Genomic DNA, 23,257 nt, shown 5'->3' on the forward strand with positions numbered 1-23,257 from the left:
GCCAGCCTGTCGATGGGTCGTCTGCCCTTTGCGCGCTAGCAGTCTGGAGCGCCCCATAGGACGTATTTTTTTATTTTATATATTTTTTATTTTATAACCTTAGAAGAGATACTGATGTCGGACGCACTTCTTGAACAAATGAGCGATGTTATGTCGTGGCTGAGGCCCTCGCTTTAGCTAGGGGCTTTAAGTGATCTCCGGGAGATGCCAAGCCCATATGATTGGGGAATCCACCGGCACGCCTGTACCTCATCAATATTTAGGTCATGCACCGGAATGACACAAAGACTCTAGGCCTTCTCGTATATTCAACATGCTGGATCGACATATTTGGTGTCAACAAAAATATAGAGAGGTGGAATTAAGTGTTCTGATAAAACCAATTAAGTTAAAAATAGTAGCTAAGGAATTTGAAAATGGATTAAAAATATGCAACATACATATATATTCACTAAGGTATATACATAATAGGAATCAAAGGAATGGTAAGAAAAACTAGGAGCAAAGGATTTGATAACCTTACTAGATAAAAGATGGGATATTGACCGTGCGTTCGCCATGGACCGTAGGAGCTGTACTAAACAACACACACAAAACTAGGAATACCATTAGCATATAATTAATCAAGTATTAACTATTGTATACTTGAAAAAAATGGATTAATCTATTTTTTAAACAAGTTTCATATAAACTTTTTTTTAACAAAATACGTATATTTAGCAGTCTGGTAAACATACACACGAAAAAAGACGTAAAGATTAGTCCCTACGATCCCTGGCAAACACCCACAATAGACAAAGCAGCATTAGGTTTTCTTAAGGGAGATATGAATGAGAATAAATTACTAACATATATAGCTCCAAATGTAATATTGCATGTAAAAGAATTCATAGATAAAATGAGCTTTGGTTTCCATACAAAAGGTTACGAAGAATTTAACGGGATGAATTTGTTAGTTTAGTTCGGCAAAAAAACCTTTAAGAATAATTATACTCCATTAGATACTGTACATTGTCATTAATTTAGGAGAACCTTCATCCATATTTAAGATCTCTAAAAGAAATACATAATGATATAACACTGCTGACCTACCTACATTTTCTTTATAGTTCTCATTGACCAATGCTATACGGGTGATGTGGTGCAAAATATGATGCATAAATATGGTCAAATGTTTCAAGAACAAACTATATGCATGTTCAGGTGATGACCCAGAAGATATCGACCATGCTGGATTCCAAAATCACACCAAAATAATTGTTCTTACAGGTTTACTTCTTGTTAGAATTAATTGGGCAAGGCTCATTTAATGTATTATACTCCAAAGGCACGTCATAGTACTGAACAATAATACTACATGGAAAGGAATCGGGCGTCAGGTAGTGCAGGGGTATTGGGCCTCGGCCAATTGGGTGTTGTTCTTCGACTCAATTAGTTGAACTGCATACTCTGACTTGCGTGAGATCAAGACTAATAATATAGCTAATAATAATATAGCTAATATTGTGGCTATAAAACTCTTTATAGTCTTCTTACAACTCATCATATAGTAGTTAACTCTTTATCATTAATACATGACCCACATATTTCTCTCACATAGTTTTTTGGTTCATGTGCCTGAGTTGGCTATAAGTTTACGTTCCGCTTCTCCTCTCTCTCCTCCACATCAACATTTAGCCGGCTTATAGCCTGTTATTATACTTGCTCTGACTGCTCTTCTCATCATTGACTACGTCGACTATTTCCTCCATGGTGATGAACAACAATGGCGGCTCCAACAGCACGGGTGTAAACACAGGCATTAGTGGCGCTGAAGGAAAATGGCAAAAACAGTGTGAGCAGTAGCAGAAATATCGATCACATCGGAGCAACTTCCTCTAGTTTAGGGTAAGTAACTAAGATCTTACAAATATTTAACATGCTTTATCATGTTATTTTCTTTGTTGGGTAATAGCACTAGAGAATCACTTGTAGCTATGATGTTTATGATATCGTACTTTCTTGTTAATTTTGGGATTAAATTATATCAAAAATTGACTAGATTTCAAACGGTTCTAACAACCTGTCACGCTTCACATCTTGATGCTCAGTAATCGCGCACGTAGAACAAATTACTGTAAAGTAATAGTGCTCAAGTATATTAATTCCTCCTCTACTTCCACAAGATTGATCCTTGGATTATTCCTTTCCATCCTAGGGCTTGCAATTTGTTACTAAATGGAGTAAAGCTGCATATTGAATGATGCAAACTCAGACTAAAGTGAGTCTAGAAAGTGTCAGGTATTGGTGAGTCTTAGGACATTCGCAATAGAGACCACTATAAATGAGTAGTCTCAAATGCCACTAGGATCGAGCCATTCGTTTAACTTTTGTTGTTCTCATAATACAAATGGCTTCAACTGGTGCTACATTTTTTTCAATTCAGCCCTTGCCTTTTGTCTTTTAGTCCTTATCTTCTTCCTATTTACACACAAGTCTAAAACTTTGCAATAAACATCCTATAAATCAGAAACTTATATTAAATTGACCTATTATGTTGACTCTCTCTTCTTCCCCACAGTTCCCCTTTCTCCTTTCCACCAACGCAGCTAGTGACCTTCATCTTCCCAGTCACAACGATCTAGCAGAGGACGACGGTGGGGGTCGAGTCCGCGGCGGCCGGCGGCACACGGGGCTGCATGGGTTGAGGTCGCAGCGGCCGGCGGCGCTCAGGTTCGATGCTTCTTTGGACACCATGCATCCCCTTCCTCATCTAGATCTGGCTAAATATGGTTGTTGGCACCAACGATTTAGGACTTCGTCATCCCGATGGATAGAGTTTGGTGGAGGAGAAGATCACACAAGTGCAAGATAAGGCTATGTTGTTCTTCTGGTGCGTGTCTATGCTTGCGGATTTTGATGAGGTCTGACGAGAAATTCATATCCTGCAGAGGATATGATAGGCTTACATAAACAACAGGGTCCCATCCCTTCTCTCCAGATCAACATTTGTCCATCGGGGATAGATGAGGCCATTCGCCATAGTGGTGCATAATGAATGTCCTTAGTGAAGCGCAAATGTTCACTTATTAATCTTCTCATTCAAGAAATGTGTAAATGTTCATCTTCTTTATGGATCCACAGACATGTGAGGTCTGCATGAGTCAATGACATGTGGACGAGGATAACATGTTTCTAATTTAGTAAAATTATAATGATAGTATTGCAATTTTCAAAGTGATGTATAATAAAGAGGCTCACGCTTTCATCCTGAAAAAAAAGGTCGGTGTACTTATCCGCGTTCCTTATCCACATCAGCTTCGCCTCCACCAATCGCCATTCGAGTTGCCGCGCCTTATCACCAAACCCCTCCCTCCCTTCTCCTGCCATAGCCCAGCCCACCACCTTCTCTTCTCCCTCGCCCACCTCCCTCCCTCCAACCTCATGGCGGCGGCGCTCGCGTCCCCCCGCTGCTTCTGCCGCCCGTCCCCGCGCCCTTCCAGCCGCCGTCGCCCCGTCGCCAGCTGCGCCGCCTCCGAGGTGAGCCACCTTCTCGCGACCTCTTTAATTCTGCGTGCGTGCGGCTGGGAGGGGGGGGGGGGGGGGATTTCTGCTGCGCGGGCGGCAATGTGGGTCGGTGGTGCGGCTCGGTTATAGTTCTCCTATCTATTACCTGCGTTGTACTGCGGTTACAGTTCATTCAGATGCTAATGATGCGCAGAAATTAATAGCTTAGGCCTTGTTTAGTTTGCAAAAAAAAATTTCGAAAAACATCACATGAAACTTTTCCACACATATTTGAAGTATTAAACGTAGTCTAATTACAAAACAAATTTCAGATTTCGTTTGGAAACCGCGAGATGAATTTTTTTGAGCCTAATTAATCCGTTATTAGCACATATTGATTACTGTAGCACTTATGGCTAATCACATACTAATTAGGCTCAAAAGATCCGTCTCACGATTTCTCACATAACTGTGTAATTAGTTTTTTATTTTATCTATATTTAATACTCTATTTAGGTGTCCAAAGATTCGATGTGATGTTTTTGGGTGAAAATTTTTGGGAACTAAACAACCACTTAATGGTCTGAGCAGCTGAGCTCCATGTCTACTGTGGTTTTTGCATGTGGATAGTACAATCTTTAGTGTTGTGTTTTAGTTTTTTTTTATCTCGGCAGGTCATATATATGTGTTTCTGGTGGAAAATTGGTGTCTGCAGCTTCCAGTCAGGGTGTGGGTTGCGTTTTTCCTGTATGTCAAGGTCTGCCACGTGTGTTTGCTTAATGTTGCATCTAGCAATTTGAAAATTGGGTGAAATCAGTGTTATGTACATGATGTAGTAAAACTGGTGAGGCGATGCAGAGTTATGTAACTGCAAAATTTGGAAAGTGAATTGTTGTGTGTCCGTAGGATTTAATTGTGAAACAATGATTCTTCTTAAGGCCCTATTTGATTCAGCTTGGGATTATTGTAATCTGGATTATTGAGCCAGATTACTATAAGCTGAAGTAGAATAATCTGTGGGTTGTTTGTTTTTCTGGATTGGTGGAGTCCTAGATTGGTGGGTTTGTAAGGCTAAAGTCTAGAATGCCGTCGATTTCTTTTTATACATTATTCACTTTTTGTGACTATACAATAAATCCACCGTCTTGCGCCGATGCGCAGCTGCCTCCCACTGTGTGCACCGCCATAGCCCGATGCGCTGTTGCCTCCTGCCCGATCTTTTGTCGCCCCACTTGGTCCGCCGCTCACATAGATTCTCATTGGATTGGAGATAAAGGGTACGATACATGTTAAGTAATGGTAAGGTGTGTAATTAATTTAAAGTATCCAAGGACAGTGGGTCTTTAGCCACTCAATAATATGAAAAAATCTTTGGAGGAGCTCATCAAATTATAGTAATATGAGCTATAGATTATAATAATATGTCACAATAATCCATCTGTTTATTTTATTTTATTCCTAATAAGCTAGATTATAATAATCCCAAGCTGAATCAAATAGTGCCTAAATAACTCCGGCAGTATCCTTTGATAATAGCTAAACCCTTTTCCTTTTGCGAAAGATTAGATTTAGTTGGCAGATTTCTCTTCGCCTGTTCTTGGTTGTAGCAACCATCCAGGCATCCACTAAGATTGCAGCATTTCAGTTTTCTTAAGCTTTTCTTATTGGCTACTTTTATCCTGCTTGTTTCATGTGCGATGTAAGCTTAGGAAGGTACAGACTTTGTTAATGGTATGCAGCTTGCTGCTATAGTGATGTTCTATGAATTAAAACATTTTCTCCTTTGGATCCTCAGGTACCATAAGTAAAAGGGTTGACTATGTTGTTTTCAGTAAAATATTTGTGTTTATTTTCTGTTTGGCCCTTGTAAAATGACAATTTCCTTAATGAAATTGGATGCTACCTTCCATTGCCAAATGTAATAAAAAATAAAAGAAGGAAAATGAAGTACCAATGGTATGACTCATGAGTGAAAGTTCACCCTGCAATATCTCTAGTTGAATAGTTGTTCTCTTTTACTGTGTTAATTTGTTCTTATTTTTCTTATTCCAATTCTTGCAGAAAAGGAATTCATTTAGCTGGAAAGAATGTGCAATTTCTGTAGCTTTGTCGGCTGGATTAATCACTGGCGCACCAACGTTAGGGTGGTCAGCACATGCTTCTCCTCTTGATCCAGTGCTCCCAGATCTTTCAGTTTTGATCTCTGGACCTCCCATTAAAGATCCTGGTGCTTTATTGAGATATGCTTTGCCAATAGATAATAAAGCTGTTCGTGAAGTTCAAAAACCACTTGAGGATATCACTGACAGTCTCAAGATTGCTGGTGTTAGAGCCTTGGATTCAGTTGAAAGAGTAAGTCATGCTTTCTAGGTGCCATTTAGAAATGATCTAGGTTTTATCTAATAGAGAACAATATATTCAATAACTGAAAGCAGGTGCCTTTTTTTTTGAACTCTTGAATTTACTTACTCACTTGAGCTGTTTATTATTTTTCCTTTGAATTCTAGAATGTAAGACAAGCATCTAGGGCACTGAGTAATGGGAGGAACCTAATCCTTGATGGTCTTGCTGAATCTAAAAGAGCAAATGGGGAGGAATTATTGGATAAATTGGCTGTTGGACTTGATGAACTTCAACGAATTGTTGAGGACAGAAACAGGGATGCAGTAGCTCCAAAGCAGAAAGAACTTCTGCAATATGTTGGAACGTGAGTAAACATAACTCCTCAAAGCAATTTTATATATTTGTTTTGTATATCCATTGCTGATGGATGCACTATGCAGTATTTGATGTTCTGACCACCTATATTTTGGTGGCTGATGTGAAATCCTATTGTCTGACTTTTCTAAAGAAAAACTAGAGGTTTTCCCACCTGCTACTCTAGTCTGTGGATCACACCCAGGTGGTGATATTTCAGCCAACATATTCTCCATGGGGATAACAAAATGTTATGGCTTGCTAAACAGAAGTTCTTGCGAAGTGATAACTCTCTATTTCTAGAGAACTGAATTATGCCTACCACTAAATAAAATAATTGTGAGCACTTTTATTGAAGGGCTCTTCTCATTTATACCTTGTCATTGACTCTGCAGCTGAGATCTTCCTGGGACATTGCATTTCTGCAGTGTAGAAGAAGACATGGTCGATGGATTCCCCTTTGAAGTGCCAGAAGAGTACAGCAGCATGCCTCTTCTCAAAGGAAGGGCTACCGTGGATATGAAAGTTAAGATTAAGGACAATCCCAATGTAGAGGATTGCATATTTCGGATAGTTCTGGATGGTTACAATGCTCCTGTCACAGCTGGGAACTTCTTAGATCTGGTGGAACGGAAGTTTTATGATGGCATGGAAATTCAAAGATGTAAGTTTGCTTTCGTGATACTTTCCATTTTTATTATCCAATATTTTTTGTACCATTCACCATTTTTAATTGCATTTTGAACCATATGTGGACAGTTAGTAGATACTCTTGATAGTAATTAGCAAACCCTTGCACTGGCTAAGTCATGGTATTTCCTATGTGACCATTGTAAATGCTTACTGTTCCCAATGAACAGTCTCTCTAGATGTTCTCTGTTATTTAGGATTTGGAACCTTAGTGATCTAGTAAGCTTATGTTAACTTTATTGTTTCTTCTGCAGCTGATGGTTTTGTTGTTCAAACTGGAGATCCTGAGGGACCAGCTGAGGGATTTATTGATCCCAGTACTGGTAAAGTTCGTACTATACCTCTTGAGATAATGGCCGATGGTGACAAAGCGCCTGTATATGGTGAAACACTTGAAGTAAGTAGGCCACAGTTACATTTTTTTTGTCCGCTCAAGAATCTACTGGAAGTTTTGGCAACTGTATATCGATGAGCTTGTTCTTACCATGCACGTGATCATGCATCTCAGGAACTTGGCCGCTACAAGGCTCAAACAAAGCTTCCCTTTAATGCATTTGGAACAATGGCAATGGCTAGAGATGTGAGTATCATTATACCTAACATATCAATCATATGGGCATGCTTCAACATTTTTCTAACATAAAACATCTGAATATCGTGTCAGGAATTCGATGACAATTCTGCTTCTAGCCAAATCTTTTGGTTGTTAAAAGAGAGTGAGCTAACACCAAGCAATGCCAATATATTGGACGGGCGGTATGCGGTTTTCGGATATGTAACCGAGAATGAGGACTACTTGGCAGACCTGAAGGTTGGGGACGTCATTGAATCGATTCAAGTTGTCTCAGGATTAGACAACCTCGCCAACCCAAGCTATAAGATTGTAGGATAAAATGATTTTTCTCCAGAGTTCCTTGATCATAGGCAATTATTTACCATATTGGAATCGGTGTAATTAAAGTGCAAATAATTTCAAACCTCATCTCATGACCTTCTGTGTTTTGTGCTTAGAGTTTTGCAATGTGCGGAATTCAATATTACTTGAAAGTGGAGCTACATCCATCTCTTGTCTCCTGCTATATATGACCTAAAGTTGAATTAAGTTTGTGGAAAATGCAGAAAATAAAACTGTATATCAACCATCGTCTGAAGAACTAGCAAGATATTTTGTCTGTCCTTTTCTGTTTGCAAGGGGACTTCTGATTCCCCATTTGAAATTTGGAAAGGATAATGCTCAATATATATCCGTAACAGTATGCACTCAATCCGATATTATGATAACATCATCCCTATAGTTGCATTTTGTTTAGTAATTTTTTTCAGGGGTATATTGGGTTTTGCTCCACGAGGGTTCAGAAAATGATCCTTTTGTTTTCTGTCGGCGAAAACCAAAACAGCTCAAATACATTTTCATAAGCATTTTTTAACGTAATTTATCTTGATAGTACTAAACTATATACTCCCTTCCGTTTTACATTTTCGTTTTATAATGTAATATGTCTGACTTTTTTATTTGCAATATTTGATCATTTGTTTTATTCAAAAAATTATGGAAATATCATTTATTTTTCTTGTGACTTATTTTATTATCAAAAGAATTTTAAACACGACTTGTCATTTTTTATATTTGTACTAAATTTTTAAATAAGATGAATGGTCAAACGTTACAACCAAAAAGATCAAACATCTTGCATTATGAAACGAAGGTAGTAATTGTTATATAAAATTGATTTAAGCCTATATATCAAATTATATATGTATGTGGTGCATCTCTCAATCTTCTCTAAATTAGCCGCAATTGTACACGGCCAAGGTGAAGATGTCCTATGATACCGGTTGATAATAAAGCGCTCGACCACATCTCATTTTCAATCTATCCTCGACCACTGGATATAGGACATATGACGCACAGAAACATACACCACACTCACTTCACCACACAAGCGCACACGTGCGTACACATCCCCAACACATGCTAGAGTTGAGATCAAAGGCTCTAGGCCTCGCTACACAGAAAACATGCACTCCCACTGAACATGTACACATGCATATCTCTTTTGCCTAACAGAAGTTGTTCATAGACAATCCATGCCAAAAATCTTATTCCCGCCGGCTGCCTCTCTGCACACGATTTTCTACTAGCTAGATGATATATCCGCGTGATAAATATTCATGTGTAGCTATAGCAAGTCGTAGGCGCTTAAAAGAGAGGAGGCTGTGAATTTTATGGATGGCCCTTTAACACCCTAGTAGTGGACACTCCCCGCTCGTGTGTGGAAACATTTTGTAGGTGCCCGCTTAACATATCCGTCCTGTGGCAAGCACCATTAGCCGCCTCCCTAGCGGCCATCAACAGATATTTGTCACGTCAAATATATGTGTTCCACTAGTTGAGTGGTGGGGGTTTTGTTTTATGATCTTTTAAGCAAAAAATATATATTTTAATGTGTAATAAAAATTCCTCCACACACTGAGGCACTGAGGTGTCTATTGCCTCCGTCCAAAAAAAACTTTATTTTTTTGTATCTAGCGTTTGACCATCCGTCTTATTTAAAAATTTTATTAAAAAACTCAAAAAATTTTGTCATACGTAAAGTACTATTCATGTTTTATCATATAATAATAATAAAAATATTAATCATAAAATTTTTTAAATAAGATGAAGAGTTAAACATTATAAAAAAACTAAGAAATGAACTTATCTTAGGACAAAGGGAGTAGATGTTTTTTTTAGCGGGTCAATTTTCACCTGGACGTACTTACGTCTGGGTTCATAATAAGTTCATCTCATGTCCCTTAGGATTTGCTTTTCATCCTTCAATCAAACAAACAACCAGATACAATGGGTCACTCATCTATCAAAATCAATGTAAAATAAGTCTTAAGGCGGTTTGGACTGTGGTTTCAGCCGACGTGGCGCCTACGTAGCTAATTTAACTCGGTCTTCATATGATGGCATTGAAATGGCACATGAAACAAAGATTAACAATAAAATAATAATACAAAAATATCTGGGACAAGGATGGTTGGGAGAGAGAGGAGGCGACTCGTTGTGGAGATATATGAGAGCATGGGACCCACTGATAGGTGGGGCCTACTATTTTTACTAATTGGTATAGGGAACCGCATTTTTTAATTTTTTTTATATTTTTCTTTCAGTGCCACGTCACTGCCCTGTAGGATGAGAACTAAGTCAAACCAATCACATATACGTCACGTCAGCTAAAACCGCCATCTAAACCACCGAGAGATCTCTTATGCATTGGTTTTAATTGTTTGTGGACTTTTTCCTTTGCGGTTCAGGGACAGAGATTGAACTCGCTATCAAGTTAAGGGACAAAAAATGAACTTATTCCTCTGGGTTCAAACTTCAGGCCGTAGCCGGACACTGGGCCGGGGTAGAGAAAAGCCCATAACCCCAACATAATAAGCCCAGCCCAGCGGAATTGGTTGGCCTCCTGACCTCCTCTCTCTCTCTCTCTCTCTGACTCTGACCCCTTCCTCCCCTGGCCGCCTAGCCGTCCCCTTCGCCTCCTCACTCCCTCGCCGCCTGCGCCGGAGCAGCGCCCCGATCCCCCACCCCGACCCCTTCCCTCTAGCGGCGGCGCCCTGCTGCCTCCTCCTCCGGTGAGCACCCTCCCCCGTATGCGCTATCCTCTCTCTCTCTCTCTCTCACTCGTCTCTCTTCCTGGATCTGGTTGGACCTCCTCTCTCTTCGCCGAAACCCTAATTGTTGTTGTTGTTTTTGTACTGATGATGGGTGGTGGTTTGCCTTGCTTCCGGGAAATTCATTCAGGTGAGCCCGCCGCCGCATGCCCCCCGCGTTAGTAGGGCTGCACCGCCTGAGGAACGCGGGAGATGGATCCGATGGACATCGTGGGGAAGTCCAAGGAGGACGTTTCGCTCCCGAAATGTGAGCTGCCTCGCTCTGATCCTACTTTGAATTGTTTGTGTTGCCTGACGTTTTCTTCGTGCCTGGAAATTTTGGCGCAATTATGCCCGTCTGCGCCTCTGCGACTTGTCCATGGCTGCTGTGAATTATTCTTCGTTAGGGCGATTTAATTTGCTAGGTTATGTTCTTTCGGAGTCGCCACTGCTGTCAGGTTACTTTTGCTGTACACATAGGGAGATAAGAGGGAAAGGGAAAGGGGCTGTTATACTCTGCTGATCCATTTGCAGGATTCGATTCGTCACTTTTGGTGGACAGACAGCTTTTGTTGGATTGTTGTCTGGTAAAATTCGTCAGTTTTATTGATGATTGTGTTAATTTGTGGTAGTTCTGGACTTGAAAGGAGCATTGAGCCGTTGACTCAATCTTGTGTTGATTATTTTAGGATTTTTCTTATTTGGCACATAGTGCGATTGTATGTGATTGATCCACTTTTCAGATATTATTGACAATAATGGTCATGGAATGCGCCGATAATTTTCATGTAATATCTAGATTGTGGTGCTTAAGGTGTTTTAGAAGTACTTTGCTTGAAGCTGGCACTACATTTGTGCTTAAGGTGCTTGTAGTTCTGGTTGGAATTGTAAATATGCCCCAAGTTGTTGCAATTTGTTTCTTTTATGGCTGCTGGCTGAATACCCATGCTTTGCTATGGATAAAAATGAACTACACACGTGCTAGCATTGTTTGGAATAAGTTAATTGTGAGATCGGTCAAACTTTCATCCCTAACTCTTAATTGTGCTAACATTGTAATGGCTTTGTATGGTAAACTTGTTTTCTAGAGCTGAAATAATATATTAATAATATGTAGAAGGATCTTTTTTTTAACATCGAAGAATACAGAGTAATTGGTAAAAAAACAAATCAGCATAGGAGGTAGGCTGGCAGATTCACCGCCCACAATTGTCTTCTTTTAAAGGAGTATAGATATCACACCCTTCTGTTTGTGGTTGTTTCCGTTTGACAGCAAATTGATGCATTTCAGTTACAAACCTACTAATAATAACTTTTATGCTTACAATGAAGTCCAGCAATGATTAACATAAACAGCACAGCTGTTGTGACATATCATAATTGTGATACAGAATATTTCTCTGAACCTCATGTAGTCATTTAGCACATTTCTGTAATCAGCTGTAGCTGATTTAAGTTAACCCTTTTTGTTACATTTCAGCAACAATGTTTAAGATTATAAAGGAGATGCTCCCACCTGATGTTCGAGTGGCAAGAGATGCACAAGATCTTCTTGTTGAATGCTGTGTAGGTAAGAGAATTTGATATTTTCAATCAAGTATATGCTACAATATGCTCTTTAATCTTACAATTTTGTTCCTTTTAATAACATGGTTTGGTGGAACATTATGATATTATTATCTGGTAAAATATACCAGTAATCAAATGTGGTCAGATGTATTTGTGGTTCTAAGATTCCTAAGTGTAGCGTAAAAGAGAATTAAGGGATTCAGCATGTAAAATCTATTGCGTACAGTAAAAGAACATGGCAGGGTTGATATCTGGTATGTGTATAGTTATAGTGTTTTATCATATTTTTCAGTGGGCGCAGAAAATCTGTACACACCAAATTTTTTCATTTATGAATCCCTCCATCTTGTCAGTTTGTTAAACATTACAAGTAATTCCACAGAAACAGTCTGGACATCTTTCCTGCATGTCACTTGCAATCTTTGTTTTTGTGCCTTCAGAAATATTGGTTATAGAAATAGCTAAATTTCTCCCTTTCTGCTCATCTAATCGCAATATGCACATTTTTCATTTAATTCAGAGTTCATCAACCTCCTATCATCTGAATCCAATGAAGTTTGCAGCCGAGAAGACAAGAAAACTATTGCTCCTGAGCATGTTCTTAGAGCTTTGCAGGTTTGCCTTAACATTTCCTGAATATTAACATTTTGTTACTTATGATTCTATGGGGGCTGCTGTGGCCACTTTATCTCTTTTGTCGTTGGCTTTAGTTTTATTATTATATTGTTATAGTTTTTGCTTATGATGATGGACCTTATGCATACTGTTCATGTATTCTGCAAAGTAAGATAAAAATAACAGAATCCCTGGTGACATTGAATGTTTGTTTTTAAAAATGGAGGATTTGGATACTGGAATGAGATATTTGATGTACGTGTGCTCCTCTTTTTTTACTACTAATAAGTTGTGACCACTGACAAAAGTCTGGAACTAAATTACTGAATTTGTCAGCAGGCAGTTAAGACATCTATATGCTGTAGGATGATATTATCACATGCTGTCTCAAATATAGACAAGATTCAGAAACCCACTAAAACTAAGTTAACGTAAGTTCAGGGGCTAAAAGTAGAATTGGCCTTGGACCATCCTCGTTGGGTGTGATCTTACTGCATTTTGGTGTCTGGTGGATGTTTAAGTTAGATCATAGCCCAATGGAAACATTTCAACAGTAATACTTCTTGGGCAGGAGCTGGGTCTCAACATTGGATGCCCAGTGCACAAAGACAATCAATCGAGTTAAAAGACAATATGAAGCTGTTGAGATCAATACTCGTGATGACTACAGGACTTCGTTTTTCATGACAAATGCCTTTGCATCATCACATTGCAACGCTAAGCTGAGCTATGATAGATGGGGCCTCTATCCCCTTCTTGCCTCCTTTGTGGCAGCATTGTGCTTTGTTCTGGGGAGAGACATTTTGACTTATTAGGCATGATTGATAAACATCAAATCTTGAACGCAAATATATATATTTATTTTTGTAATTGAAAAAATAAATATAGAACCAGCTGAGAACTTTGTTTCCACCAAACGCTCAAGCAACAGTTCCCAGATCCCTGGACTGGTTAGACTTAGTTTTGAATGATCTTCTTTTGAAGTAATTATATCCTTGGTATTAAATACCAATATTTGAAATCCACGCCTTATCCCCACCTTAGTGTCAATTTTCTTCATATCTGCAGGATCTTGGCTTCAGGGAGTACATTGAAGAGGTTCAAATGGCCTACGAACAGCATAAGCATGATACCCTGGTTTGTACTGCCTTTTACCCACACGGCTATGCATAGAATTCGGTCACTTATCCTTACAGGATACATTGACAACAATATTTTCATGTTGAACAGGATTCTCCAAAAGCAAGCAAATTCACTGGGGTGGAGATGACAGAGGAACAAGCTGTAGCTGAGCAACAGAGGATGTTTGCTGAGGCCCGTGCAAGGATGAATAATGGTGCCGCCAAACCAAAGGATCCAGAACCTGAAGCACAGCAGCAAACACAACCACCATCACAGCCTCAGGTGCACCCCCAACCACAGCAACCCCTGCAGCCTCAACTTCAGCCCCATTCTCAACCACAACAACAGCCCTCTCAAATACTGCTGCATCCTCAATCGCAGCATATTCCGCAACTTCAACCTGAGCTCCGCCCTCAACAGCAGCAGTCCTCACAGCTGCAACCACAACCTCAGCTCCACCCACAACTGCAGCCGGCCCCACAGTTGCAAACGCAACCTCAGCTCCATCCGCAGCCGCCACAGCCTCCACAAATGCAGCCACAGCAGCCTCAGCTCCATCAGCAACCGCAGCAGCCACAGCCATCGCCACAGGCAGAGCTGCAGTCACAGTCACAACCGCAAACAGAAGAAGGCTTGGACAGTTTGTGATTCAGATTCTGTGTTGTGTAGCCTCAGTATAAGGAAAAGTTGGTGCACTTCTGCTGGCATTTACTAGGACTCTGCCGCCTTGTTAGTTTTAGGTTGCCATGCTTCATGTACAATGTAAATCCAGTGTGATTTCAGTTACCATGTTGCTAATAATCTGAAGCTCTCTAGTCACTGATGATAATACTGTATCAAACACCCTTTCTCTGACTCTTAATGGGACTCTCTGACTTGTATGACTGTAGTAGTAACATGACATCTGTGATGCCTTATCGAAAGGAATTCCAGTATTAGTGCACCTTTCCTTTTTCTCCATGGCGATGGTGATTCCAGTATGGCGTGTTATTTTACTAGATTTTTCTTTGATTTTTTTCTTGGCTTTTATGCTCATGCTTTTTAAACCGCTAAACTCTATAATTTTTTTAAATAATATATATAAAACTTCATCATCTTGCATATTTAGAGTAGTTTTTTAAATTTTTTATTGATTAATTCTATTATTTATGTAATTAAATAGTTATCACGTAATCTTTTGTCAGAACAGAAAAGCTGCTGAAAAAAACGCTTGCATCCAATATCCATCAATATCTTGCATGCATACACAGAAAAGCTGCCAAGTAATAGCACATGGAAAACACTGCAACCCATCAATATTGTTTTATTATATCCAGGGAGGAAGAAAACCACACAAGACAGGGTCACATGTAATTTGGCAAGCACAGCTACTAATGGAGACATGATCACACACTGACACAAGATGAAAAAACACACACAGCTACTAATACATCATTAACCTGACCGGCCACACGTAGCAACTCTCCTCTCTCACTCGCTACTCCGAACAAACAAACATGCATAAATAATTATATTTTGGAACTGAAAAAAAAAAGAAGAGAACAATTAGGAGTAAAATCATAAATGTAACATCATCCCCTTGACTTAATCCAAATGGATTTTTCTTTCAGCTCTTATTTATAACTAGGAATAGTACCATCGTAAGATGCATGATCACTTCACTTGCAGGTGGCGACGAGGACCCTCCTGGGCGGCAGCGAGGGGCGGCGGCCGTGGAGGGTGGCGAGGTTGTCGAGGATGAGCACGTCGCCCTTCTCCCACCGGAACTGGATGCTCTCCTCCTCGATGATGTCGCGGCACCGCCGCACGAAGCCCGCCGGGATCTCCGACCCGTCGGCCATGGTCGCCGTGCTCACCTCGGTGCCGTGCATCCCCACCACCGTGTTGAACCACATCCGGCGCCCCGGGCGCTCCGGGAAGACGCGCGTCAGCTTCCGCGGGCCCAGGATGGTCTTCGCCCCGCCGTCCGCCGTCCACTCCACCTCCATCCCTAGCGCCCTCGCCCTGCACGCCATTGAGCGAGGTCAATGGAACGCTAACTAGCACCTTCAAAATCTTTTCATATCATTAATATCATTAAAAGATAATATTAAATTAACTAGTATAATAGTTACTAATAAATATATTATATATTATCAATATATATTTTCTCTCGTACGCCTATAGCTGAACGTAAATTTATAGTTCATTTTTCTTGTGTCCTTTGTTCTCTTCTCCACGTAAGTATAAATATATCATGATATTTTTTAAAACTCACTCATATCACTTATTATACTCGCTCTTATAACGCTAATTATTTTATATAATACTTCCTCCTTGAACGTTTCACTAGGCAACACTTTTTCGTTTTTCTAGATTTAGATATAGGCTTGTCTGTAAATCATGTATTTTTATCACTAAATAAATTTAAATAAGCTAGAAAGGATATAAAATAAAGAGAGTATAATTGATCACCCAAACTACTAGTATAGTATAATATAGTAATCTATCTATAAAAACATAAGTTATTCTTAGTTACGCAAAATAGTGAAAGGCATATACTCAGCACACATCATATCTACGTATCCGTGAATGCGACTCATGACACATATTTACAAATCTAAGACCAATGAAAAATTTGTAGCCCCACTAAAATTCTAAAGAACACATCTGCACCTTTAAGCCAAATTTAGTCGACGTTTTTTATTATTCATGTGTGGACTGATTTGACCATATGTTACAATAATTTAATGTGTTCAATCATGGTGAGAAAGCCATAGCTGTTCAAATCAAATGTAATAAAGTTGGGGTTTAAATCCTTTGGAGTACTAACCACTAATATAACAATCCAATAACACGTAAAATCTACATGCCATTAAGCAATACATCACCAACCGTATATTGAACAGGATCCTCTTCCAGCACGTATCCTCAAGTACAGCATAAAAATCCAGCTCGTCATTATAGATGCTACTTGCATTGTTTTTGTTGGTTCTGATAAAAGGTTAGGGTTTGCCGGCTTTGATGATTAAGTTATTAGAAATGGAGCATTCATGTTAACAAACATCTTGACCAGATGGTATACATTCAGAGTACAGGGTAAACTTGACATATATCCTCTAAAAATATATATGCTCTATCCGTGTGCTTGCATGCTATCTAAATAATCATTAAAAAAATATGACTCGTAGAAGTTGAATTTAAACTTGCATGCTTATGGAGTGATATAACTCATATTAATATATCTTGTTAAATTTTTGTCATTTTTTATGACTATTTAAATGACATGCAAATAACGGGTGGATATCCACTCGTGTGCTAAATTTAACATTGAAAATTTTAAAATCCACATTTTGACCAATAAATTAAGTATACATTGATGAGTTAACCATTTCATGTTTTAAGCTTAAGCTGATACCCACTCTACTTTTTTTATTAATTTGATATAGTTGCCTTTAAGTATATTTGGTTGCTCATCTTATTCAATAAATTTATAAGTTTATTGATTATTTTGTTATGATTTAATTTTAAAAATTAAAAATCCTAAAAGCATTGTTTATAATTTTGTATGTTTAAATAAAATTTTCGAAAGAGAGGAACGGTCGGTGGTACCTCTTCTCGGCCTCGGCCTTGTCGGCGGTGGCGAAGGCGTCCTCCCACCCTCGGCCGCGCATGGACTTGGTGTCGTTCTTGGTCGGCGCCATGAACGTGTACCGGAGCCCCTTCTCGTCGAGCTCCTCCACCATCTCCGGGAACTCCTCCACCACCCGCTCCGTCACCCGGAAGCTCGGCACGAACGGCGTCTCCCCTCCCTCCGGCGGCGGCACCTCGCAGAACAGTATCACCTTCCCCGGGAACTCCTTTATCTGCAATAACCATGCATGCATCCGTTCGATCAATCAATGGTGGCGCGCCGGCGCCGGCGAGGTGTTAGCGAGCTATATATACCAGGACCATCTCGTGGTGGAAGTAGATGAACTCGTGGAGGGGCCCCTCGTTGGCGGTCCAGACGCGGCCGTGGACGTGGGTGCGAGGCGCCGGGCCGAAGTACCGGATGTCCGGCCACCCGAGCGCGTCCACGACGGTGTCGAACTCGGCGGCGTCGCGCACGCCGAACCCGCGCAGCAGCACCGCGCTGTTCGCCACCACCCTGGACTCCACCCACTCGCGGTTGGCCCGCAGCAGCGCCGCCAGCGCCTCGCCGCCGCCGCCAACGGACGGCGACGCCGGCGTGAGCACGAGCGGCACCTGCTGCCCGTCGATGGTCCTCTGGCCATCGCACTCCCCCACCCCGAAGAAGTCGCCGGCCATGGCGTTTCGTATATATGTCTCTTTTCTGCAAGAGCAGTGGTGCAACTGCAATGGTGTACTGCTTGTTGTTGCAAGTGTATCTACTATATATATGTGTGGAGAGGAAGTGGATGCAGACATGCAGAGGAGACAATGTTCAGATCGATGATACAAATTACAGAAGAAAAAGATTAATCGCTACAAAGATTCGTGGATGGAGAGAACAAGTAAAGCGAAGGAAACTATGCACTATTTCAGCCTTATCTGAAAACTCTAAACAACCATAAACCTGGGGCTGGGTTCAACGAAAATTTATCAGATTTTTTATGGCTATTTTAATATATAAATATTAAAATTAACTATAACAAATTCAAAAATATACTCTAGAAAGATAAGATAATCAACTTCTAATAGAAACTTTTTATAAAAAATATATTATTTAGTGATTTGTTAAACATACCTACGAAAGTTGAGAAATAATACCAGGATAATCTATTGAAACGGACACAACCTTGATCTTATAGCTAATACTCAACTCGTCAAAGCCTTATTTTGGGTCCATCCAAAAAGTGTAATGTTTATAAATCTTCATCTCCAAAAGTAGATTAAAACTGAATTATCACATATTGAAACGTATATGACTACTTCAAATCTAGGATATGAGAGAGCTAATATTGGACGTGCAAAAAAAAATAAAAATAGGTTTGGAAACTTATTGAAAATATGTTTTCTGATCTAATTTTCAAAATTCAATTTTAAGGAATAATTTTAGACACTCTCTCGGAGACGATCAACCAAGTACGGAAACTGATCTCATGTTCAGGGCCTGATGGTACAGTCTACAGACCCAGGGCCTAATGTTCCAATCCTCAATCTTATGCATGGGTCAATCCATGTTGTAATGCACGAATTGATCCATTGCAATGTACGTGTATATTAATAACAAGAGCGAAATCTAAATTTCTTAGAAAACGTGTTTGGATTTTTCGGTACGTGGTTGATTAATTTCTGGACGTTGTTGTCATCACTTGGTTAGTAGTCCAAGATTTTTTTTTTGTAAAGATAAAAAATGAACAACCAAAATTGTTTGGTTCATCAACCAACAAGCTTTGCTTCCAGCAGATGCAACAATGAAGTTGTTGATTTACCCAATGCCGGTTTCCCCTTTTAATTTGCGAGAGCCCATGGTAATTAATTAGAAGGTAATTAAGACCGCCATGATCCTAGTTTTCACCGGCGAGATGATCTTACTCCTATTTATTATGCGTGTCCTTGCAGTAGTACTGGCTCTAACTAAACTTTGTCATCTATATGCCCGGCGAAAATAAATAACTTTGTCTGTCGTGCATTCAGGCATTCAGCTCCTGCGATATATGTACACCACATTGGTCATGGTCTCAGAAAAAGAAAATATCAGAAAAGGATCGCACACACATGTGGCATGTTGCTCTCGTCAGTGCTTGCATATTAATTCCCAATGCACACTAATTAATTCCCAACGAAATGTCCCTAAAAAAATCTTAGTGAAATGTCAAGCAGTCGAATGATATGGTACCACTTGGATACTCGGAATACCTGGAGCAGATTAGAGAAAGTATAATAGCAGGCTATAAGCTCGTTATATGTTTATGTGGAGGAGAGAGGGGATGAGAGAGTGTAAGCAGGCTATTAACTTGTAGTCAGCTTGGGCACTGGAACCGAGAAACTCTGCGAGAGTGACATGTGGGTCCTGCATTAATGATGAAGAGCTAACTAGTATATGGTGGGCTAAGAGAAGACTATAAAAATCTTATAGCCAGCTTGTTGGCTATATTATTACTAAAAATACGTATATAAAATTTAGAGTAGATTTAGAGTTTTTTCTCCGTCTAGCCTTAGCTTTTAAATTACTAAGAATATGTATATAAAATTTTTATTAATAAATTATTTTTCGTTTACATTTGGTTTTTTTCCATGACATATCCAAACAATAACGCCTCTGGAATCACTGGCTATGCACTGGTGTTTAAAATAGTTGAGAAACAGGGCATCCTGACAGATGGATAGAAGCTACTAGTAGTAGCTACGTCTTAGGGTGTGTTTGGTCAGTGGTTAAAGTGGGATGAGATATATCCATTCAATTTTCTAAGGATATGGTGATCTAGTTTTATGTTTGATTAGATGGATGTGATCATTCAATTTTTTGTTTGATTGGATGGATGAGAATGGATAGGATGGACATATTGAATTACTAATAAATAACAATATAAATTAATCATCATAGATTTTATCATAATTAATATAAATTATCAATTAAATATATCTATCATCATTAATTAACACTAATTTAAACTTGGTAACTACTAATTAATGTCAAAACAAAATAAGCTAATTATCACTAAACAATCACTAATGATCATGGTTCGCGAAGGTGGATGAGTTAATCCGATCAATTTGGCCGGATATACCCATCCAGCATCTTCGTAGAATATTACCTTTCTGGGCCACCATCAGTTTCGCCCACGAACCAAGCACATAAAACCTAGACGACCATCTTCCATCGAGGTATATCCCACCAACCAAACACACCCTTAATTGAGACAAGGTCGAGGTTGATGACCATTCTAAGGCCGCGTTCGGCAACACCCCATTAGTTAACTTATCTCTCTCGTTTTCCACGCGCACGCTTCCTGAACTATTAAACGGTGTATTTTTTGCAAACATTTTCTATAAGAAAGTTGTTTAAAAGATCATATTAATCTATTTTATTTTTTTAATAATTAATCATTAATTAATCGTATACTAATCTATTACTACGTTTTCCATGCCAGGGCATAAGTTAACTTATACCCAGAAACAAACGCGGCCTGAGTCAGGTGGCTGGACGGCATGACTACCACATTATTCCTCCCAATTGGCCAATCAACTAGTGATTTTTTGAATATTTATATCAAATTAAGGTCACGCTGAAGAAAAAGATGACATTGTTTTCATGCATAACCGGAGGGAGTAGACAGTAGTCAAGACATGATTTGATCATATATCCCTCCGTAATCTTTTGACATATCAGATCTTATAATCTTCTTTGGTGTGGTGCTAAAATTGCAAGCGCATATGGTTCAAATCATGGTATCCACTAAAGGGCACTCATGGGCGTTCTCATGTGCTTTTTTTCTTCATGACAATAAATCCTTTTTTAATCGAACTAGCGAAGGCGCTGGCTTAGCGATCTTTCCATAACCAGGGCCCGTTTAGTTCTCAAAAAAAAATTTTCCCTAAAAACATTATAATTTATCTTTAGACAATTAAATAGAGCATTAAATATAGATGAAAAAAGCTAATTGCGTAGTTAGGGGGGAATTGTGAGACAAATCTTTTAAATCTAATTAGTACATGATTAGTTGTAAGTGCTACAGTAACCCACATGTGCTAACAACGGATTAATTAGGCTCAAAAGATTCATCTCGTGGTTTTCAAGCAAGCTATGAAATTTATTTTTTCATTCGTGTTCAAAAACCCCTTCTAATATCCAATCAAACGTCTGACGTGATATAAAATAAATTTATTTTCGTGAACTAGAGGTGCCTATAGATGGCAATATGGCCCGAGGCCCAACGGCCCGGTAACCCGAGCACGGCCCGACACGATGGGGATCAGGCCCGTGCCGGCCTGGCCTGACTGTTGGGCCGTGCCTGGGCCAATGCACGTGGCACGTGGCCCGGCTCGGCCTGGGCCAGTAGATGAAAAAAAGTAAAGGACCTAAAATAGACTTAATTTAGTTATATAAAGCTTAGCCTAAAATAAGAGGTATGTAAAATAGACTTATTTTAGCCATAAAAGCCACAACCCAAAACAAAGGGATGAAAATAGACTTATTCGGACAGCCCAAAGAGGTAAGGGAGGCAATGTAGACTTATTTATGCTTCGACCCGCCGTGCTTTCGGGTCGGCCCGACATGGCCTGAGGCTTATTGGGTCGGGCCTGGCGGTGGATGCAGCACGTGGGCCGGCACGGCACGGCCCGGTGTGGCTATTGGGTCGTGCCGGCCCGACGGGAGTAGACACGAGCCCAGCCGTGCCTGGGCCGTGTTGGGCCGGGCGGGCCTGATGGCCATCTATAGAGGTGCCCTGGATGGAAGAAAATAACCTTGAAAAGATGCTAATTAACTTGTCATGGTCGGTCCGGGCCACGGGTCGCCATGCTGCTACCGTCAGGTCGCTGCTAAGGCGTCGCATGCCCGCATGTGGGCGCTGGTCACTAGATCGGGAAATTTAACTATTTGCCAGTCTTATATTTAGCTACTCTTTAAATACCCCTTTATATTTGCACTTACAAAATTGTCATTAGTGAGATAAACTTCTCTAACTATTTGCTATTTTTGACAATATGAGGTGCCACATAGGATTGTTAACATCAAGGGAAACATGAAAAGACCGTGTTACCCCTTGTATCCAAGCCAAAATCACAAGTGTGCATGAATTCTTGACAACATATTTCTTTCGTACTGATATATAGATTAAATGTGGCATAATTAATGAACCTAGTTAAACCTAGATTGGCCAACTTTTGTGTTATATATGCCTGATGTGGATGTACCATTTGATTGGGTGATCTATTTGTTAAATTTATTGCTTAATTGTTCCTACTATTTTGCTGAATCATTTGAAGTGTTTTATTTTTTAATATACTATTGTATATATTTACATCAATTTGACTTGATTTATTTCCGATAAGTCTATAAAATTACCCCAATATGCTGGTTATGTGTTTGCACCATGATTTTGGCTAGAATATAAGGGGTAACATGGTCTTTTTACGTCCACCATTCATAGTGAAAATCCTACATGGCGCTCCACATCATCAAAAGTAGCAAATAGTTATAGAAGTTTATCTCACCAGTGATAATTTCGTAAGTGCAAATATAATAGGGATATTTAAAGAGTAACCAAACGTAAAAGTGTAAAAGTGGCAAATAGTTAAATTTCCGAGATGGATCCACTTGCCAACCGGTTTGGTAATATTTTTCTCTTCGTTGTTTGAGAGACTTGGCAAGCCAAACTCCACCAACAACAAAGACTCTACTGAAAGCCTCCACCTGTCAGCTCAGCTAGGAAGAGCGTGGGCGCTCATGCTCCTGCTCCTTCTGTCCTGCATCTATCGTTGCATGTCCGTCCTGAAGCATCAG

At 39.8% G+C, this 23,257-nt stretch overlaps 3 protein-coding genes across 3 annotated transcripts; 2 read left to right on the top strand and 1 right to left on the bottom strand.

Annotated features, from left to right (window-relative positions):
- The first annotated feature begins 3,354 nt into the window (after nucleotides 1–3,354).
- LOC102719509 (peptidyl-prolyl cis-trans isomerase, chloroplastic) lies at nucleotides 3,355–7,935 on the top strand. The gene is made up of 7 exons (XM_006659303.3): nucleotides 3,355–3,519; nucleotides 5,548–5,838; nucleotides 5,994–6,193; nucleotides 6,612–6,847; nucleotides 7,128–7,270; nucleotides 7,382–7,453; nucleotides 7,538–7,935. Exons 1-7 carry the CDS (start codon nucleotides 3,424–3,426, stop codon nucleotides 7,763–7,765), a joined length of 1,266 nt encoding a protein of 421 aa, XP_006659366.1. The 5' UTR covers nucleotides 3,355–3,423; the 3' UTR covers nucleotides 7,766–7,935.
- A 2,452-nt stretch (nucleotides 7,936–10,387) lies between these two features.
- LOC102705098 (protein Dr1 homolog) lies at nucleotides 10,388–14,767 on the top strand. The gene is made up of 6 exons (XM_006660033.3): nucleotides 10,388–10,500; nucleotides 10,670–10,786; nucleotides 11,999–12,088; nucleotides 12,608–12,702; nucleotides 13,771–13,839; nucleotides 13,933–14,767. Exons 2-6 carry the CDS (start codon nucleotides 10,732–10,734, stop codon nucleotides 14,470–14,472), a joined length of 849 nt encoding a protein of 282 aa, XP_006660096.1. The 5' UTR covers nucleotides 10,388–10,500; nucleotides 10,670–10,731; the 3' UTR covers nucleotides 14,473–14,767.
- A 363-nt stretch (nucleotides 14,768–15,130) lies between these two features.
- Nucleotides 15,131–18,114, bottom strand: LOC102705370 (clavaminate synthase-like protein At3g21360). Its single transcript, XM_040527139.1, has 3 exons — nucleotides 17,752–18,114; nucleotides 17,416–17,669; nucleotides 15,131–15,828 (listed from the first exon to the last, which is right to left on the bottom strand). Exons 1-3 carry the CDS (start codon nucleotides 18,112–18,114, stop codon nucleotides 15,483–15,485), a joined length of 963 nt encoding a protein of 320 aa, XP_040383073.1. The 3' UTR covers nucleotides 15,131–15,482.
- Nucleotides 18,115–23,257: the final 5,143 nt, after the last annotated feature.

The sequence above is a fragment of the Oryza brachyantha genome, chromosome 8 (assembly GCF_000231095.2).
Source record: "Oryza brachyantha chromosome 8, ObraRS2, whole genome shotgun sequence".
NCBI lineage: Eukaryota > Viridiplantae > Streptophyta > Magnoliopsida > Poales > Poaceae > Oryza > Oryza brachyantha.

Bases quoted from the DNA above. Each gene is read 5' to 3' on its own strand.
- LOC102705370 (XM_040527139.1), bottom strand. From the start codon at position 18,114: ATGGCCGGCGACTTCTTCGGGGTGGGGGAGTGCGATGGCCAGAGGACC. The intron at 17,670-17,751 runs GTATATATAGCT...TGGTTATTGCAG, and splicing joins TCCACCACGAGATGGTCCTG to ATAAAGGAGTTCCCGGGGAA. The intron at 15,829-17,415 runs GTACCACCGACC...AATGGCGTGCAG, and splicing joins AAGGCCGAGGCCGAGAAGAG to GGCGAGGGCGCTAGGGATGG.
- LOC102719509 (XM_006659303.3), top strand. From the start codon at position 3,424: ATGGCGGCGGCGCTCGCGTCCCCCCGCTGCTTCTGCCGCCCGTCCCCG. The intron at 6,194-6,611 runs GTGAGTAAACAT...GCATTTCTGCAG, and splicing joins CTTCTGCAATATGTTGGAAC to TGTAGAAGAAGACATGGTCG. The intron at 7,454-7,537 runs GTGAGTATCATT...ATATCGTGTCAG, and splicing joins CAATGGCAATGGCTAGAGAT to GAATTCGATGACAATTCTGC.
- LOC102705098 (XM_006660033.3), top strand. From the start codon at position 10,732: ATGGATCCGATGGACATCGTGGGGAAGTCCAAGGAGGACGTTTCGCTC. The intron at 10,787-11,998 runs GTGAGCTGCCTC...GTTACATTTCAG, and splicing joins GGACGTTTCGCTCCCGAAAT to CAACAATGTTTAAGATTATA. The intron at 12,703-13,770 runs GTTTGCCTTAAC...TCATATCTGCAG, and splicing joins ATGTTCTTAGAGCTTTGCAG to GATCTTGGCTTCAGGGAGTA.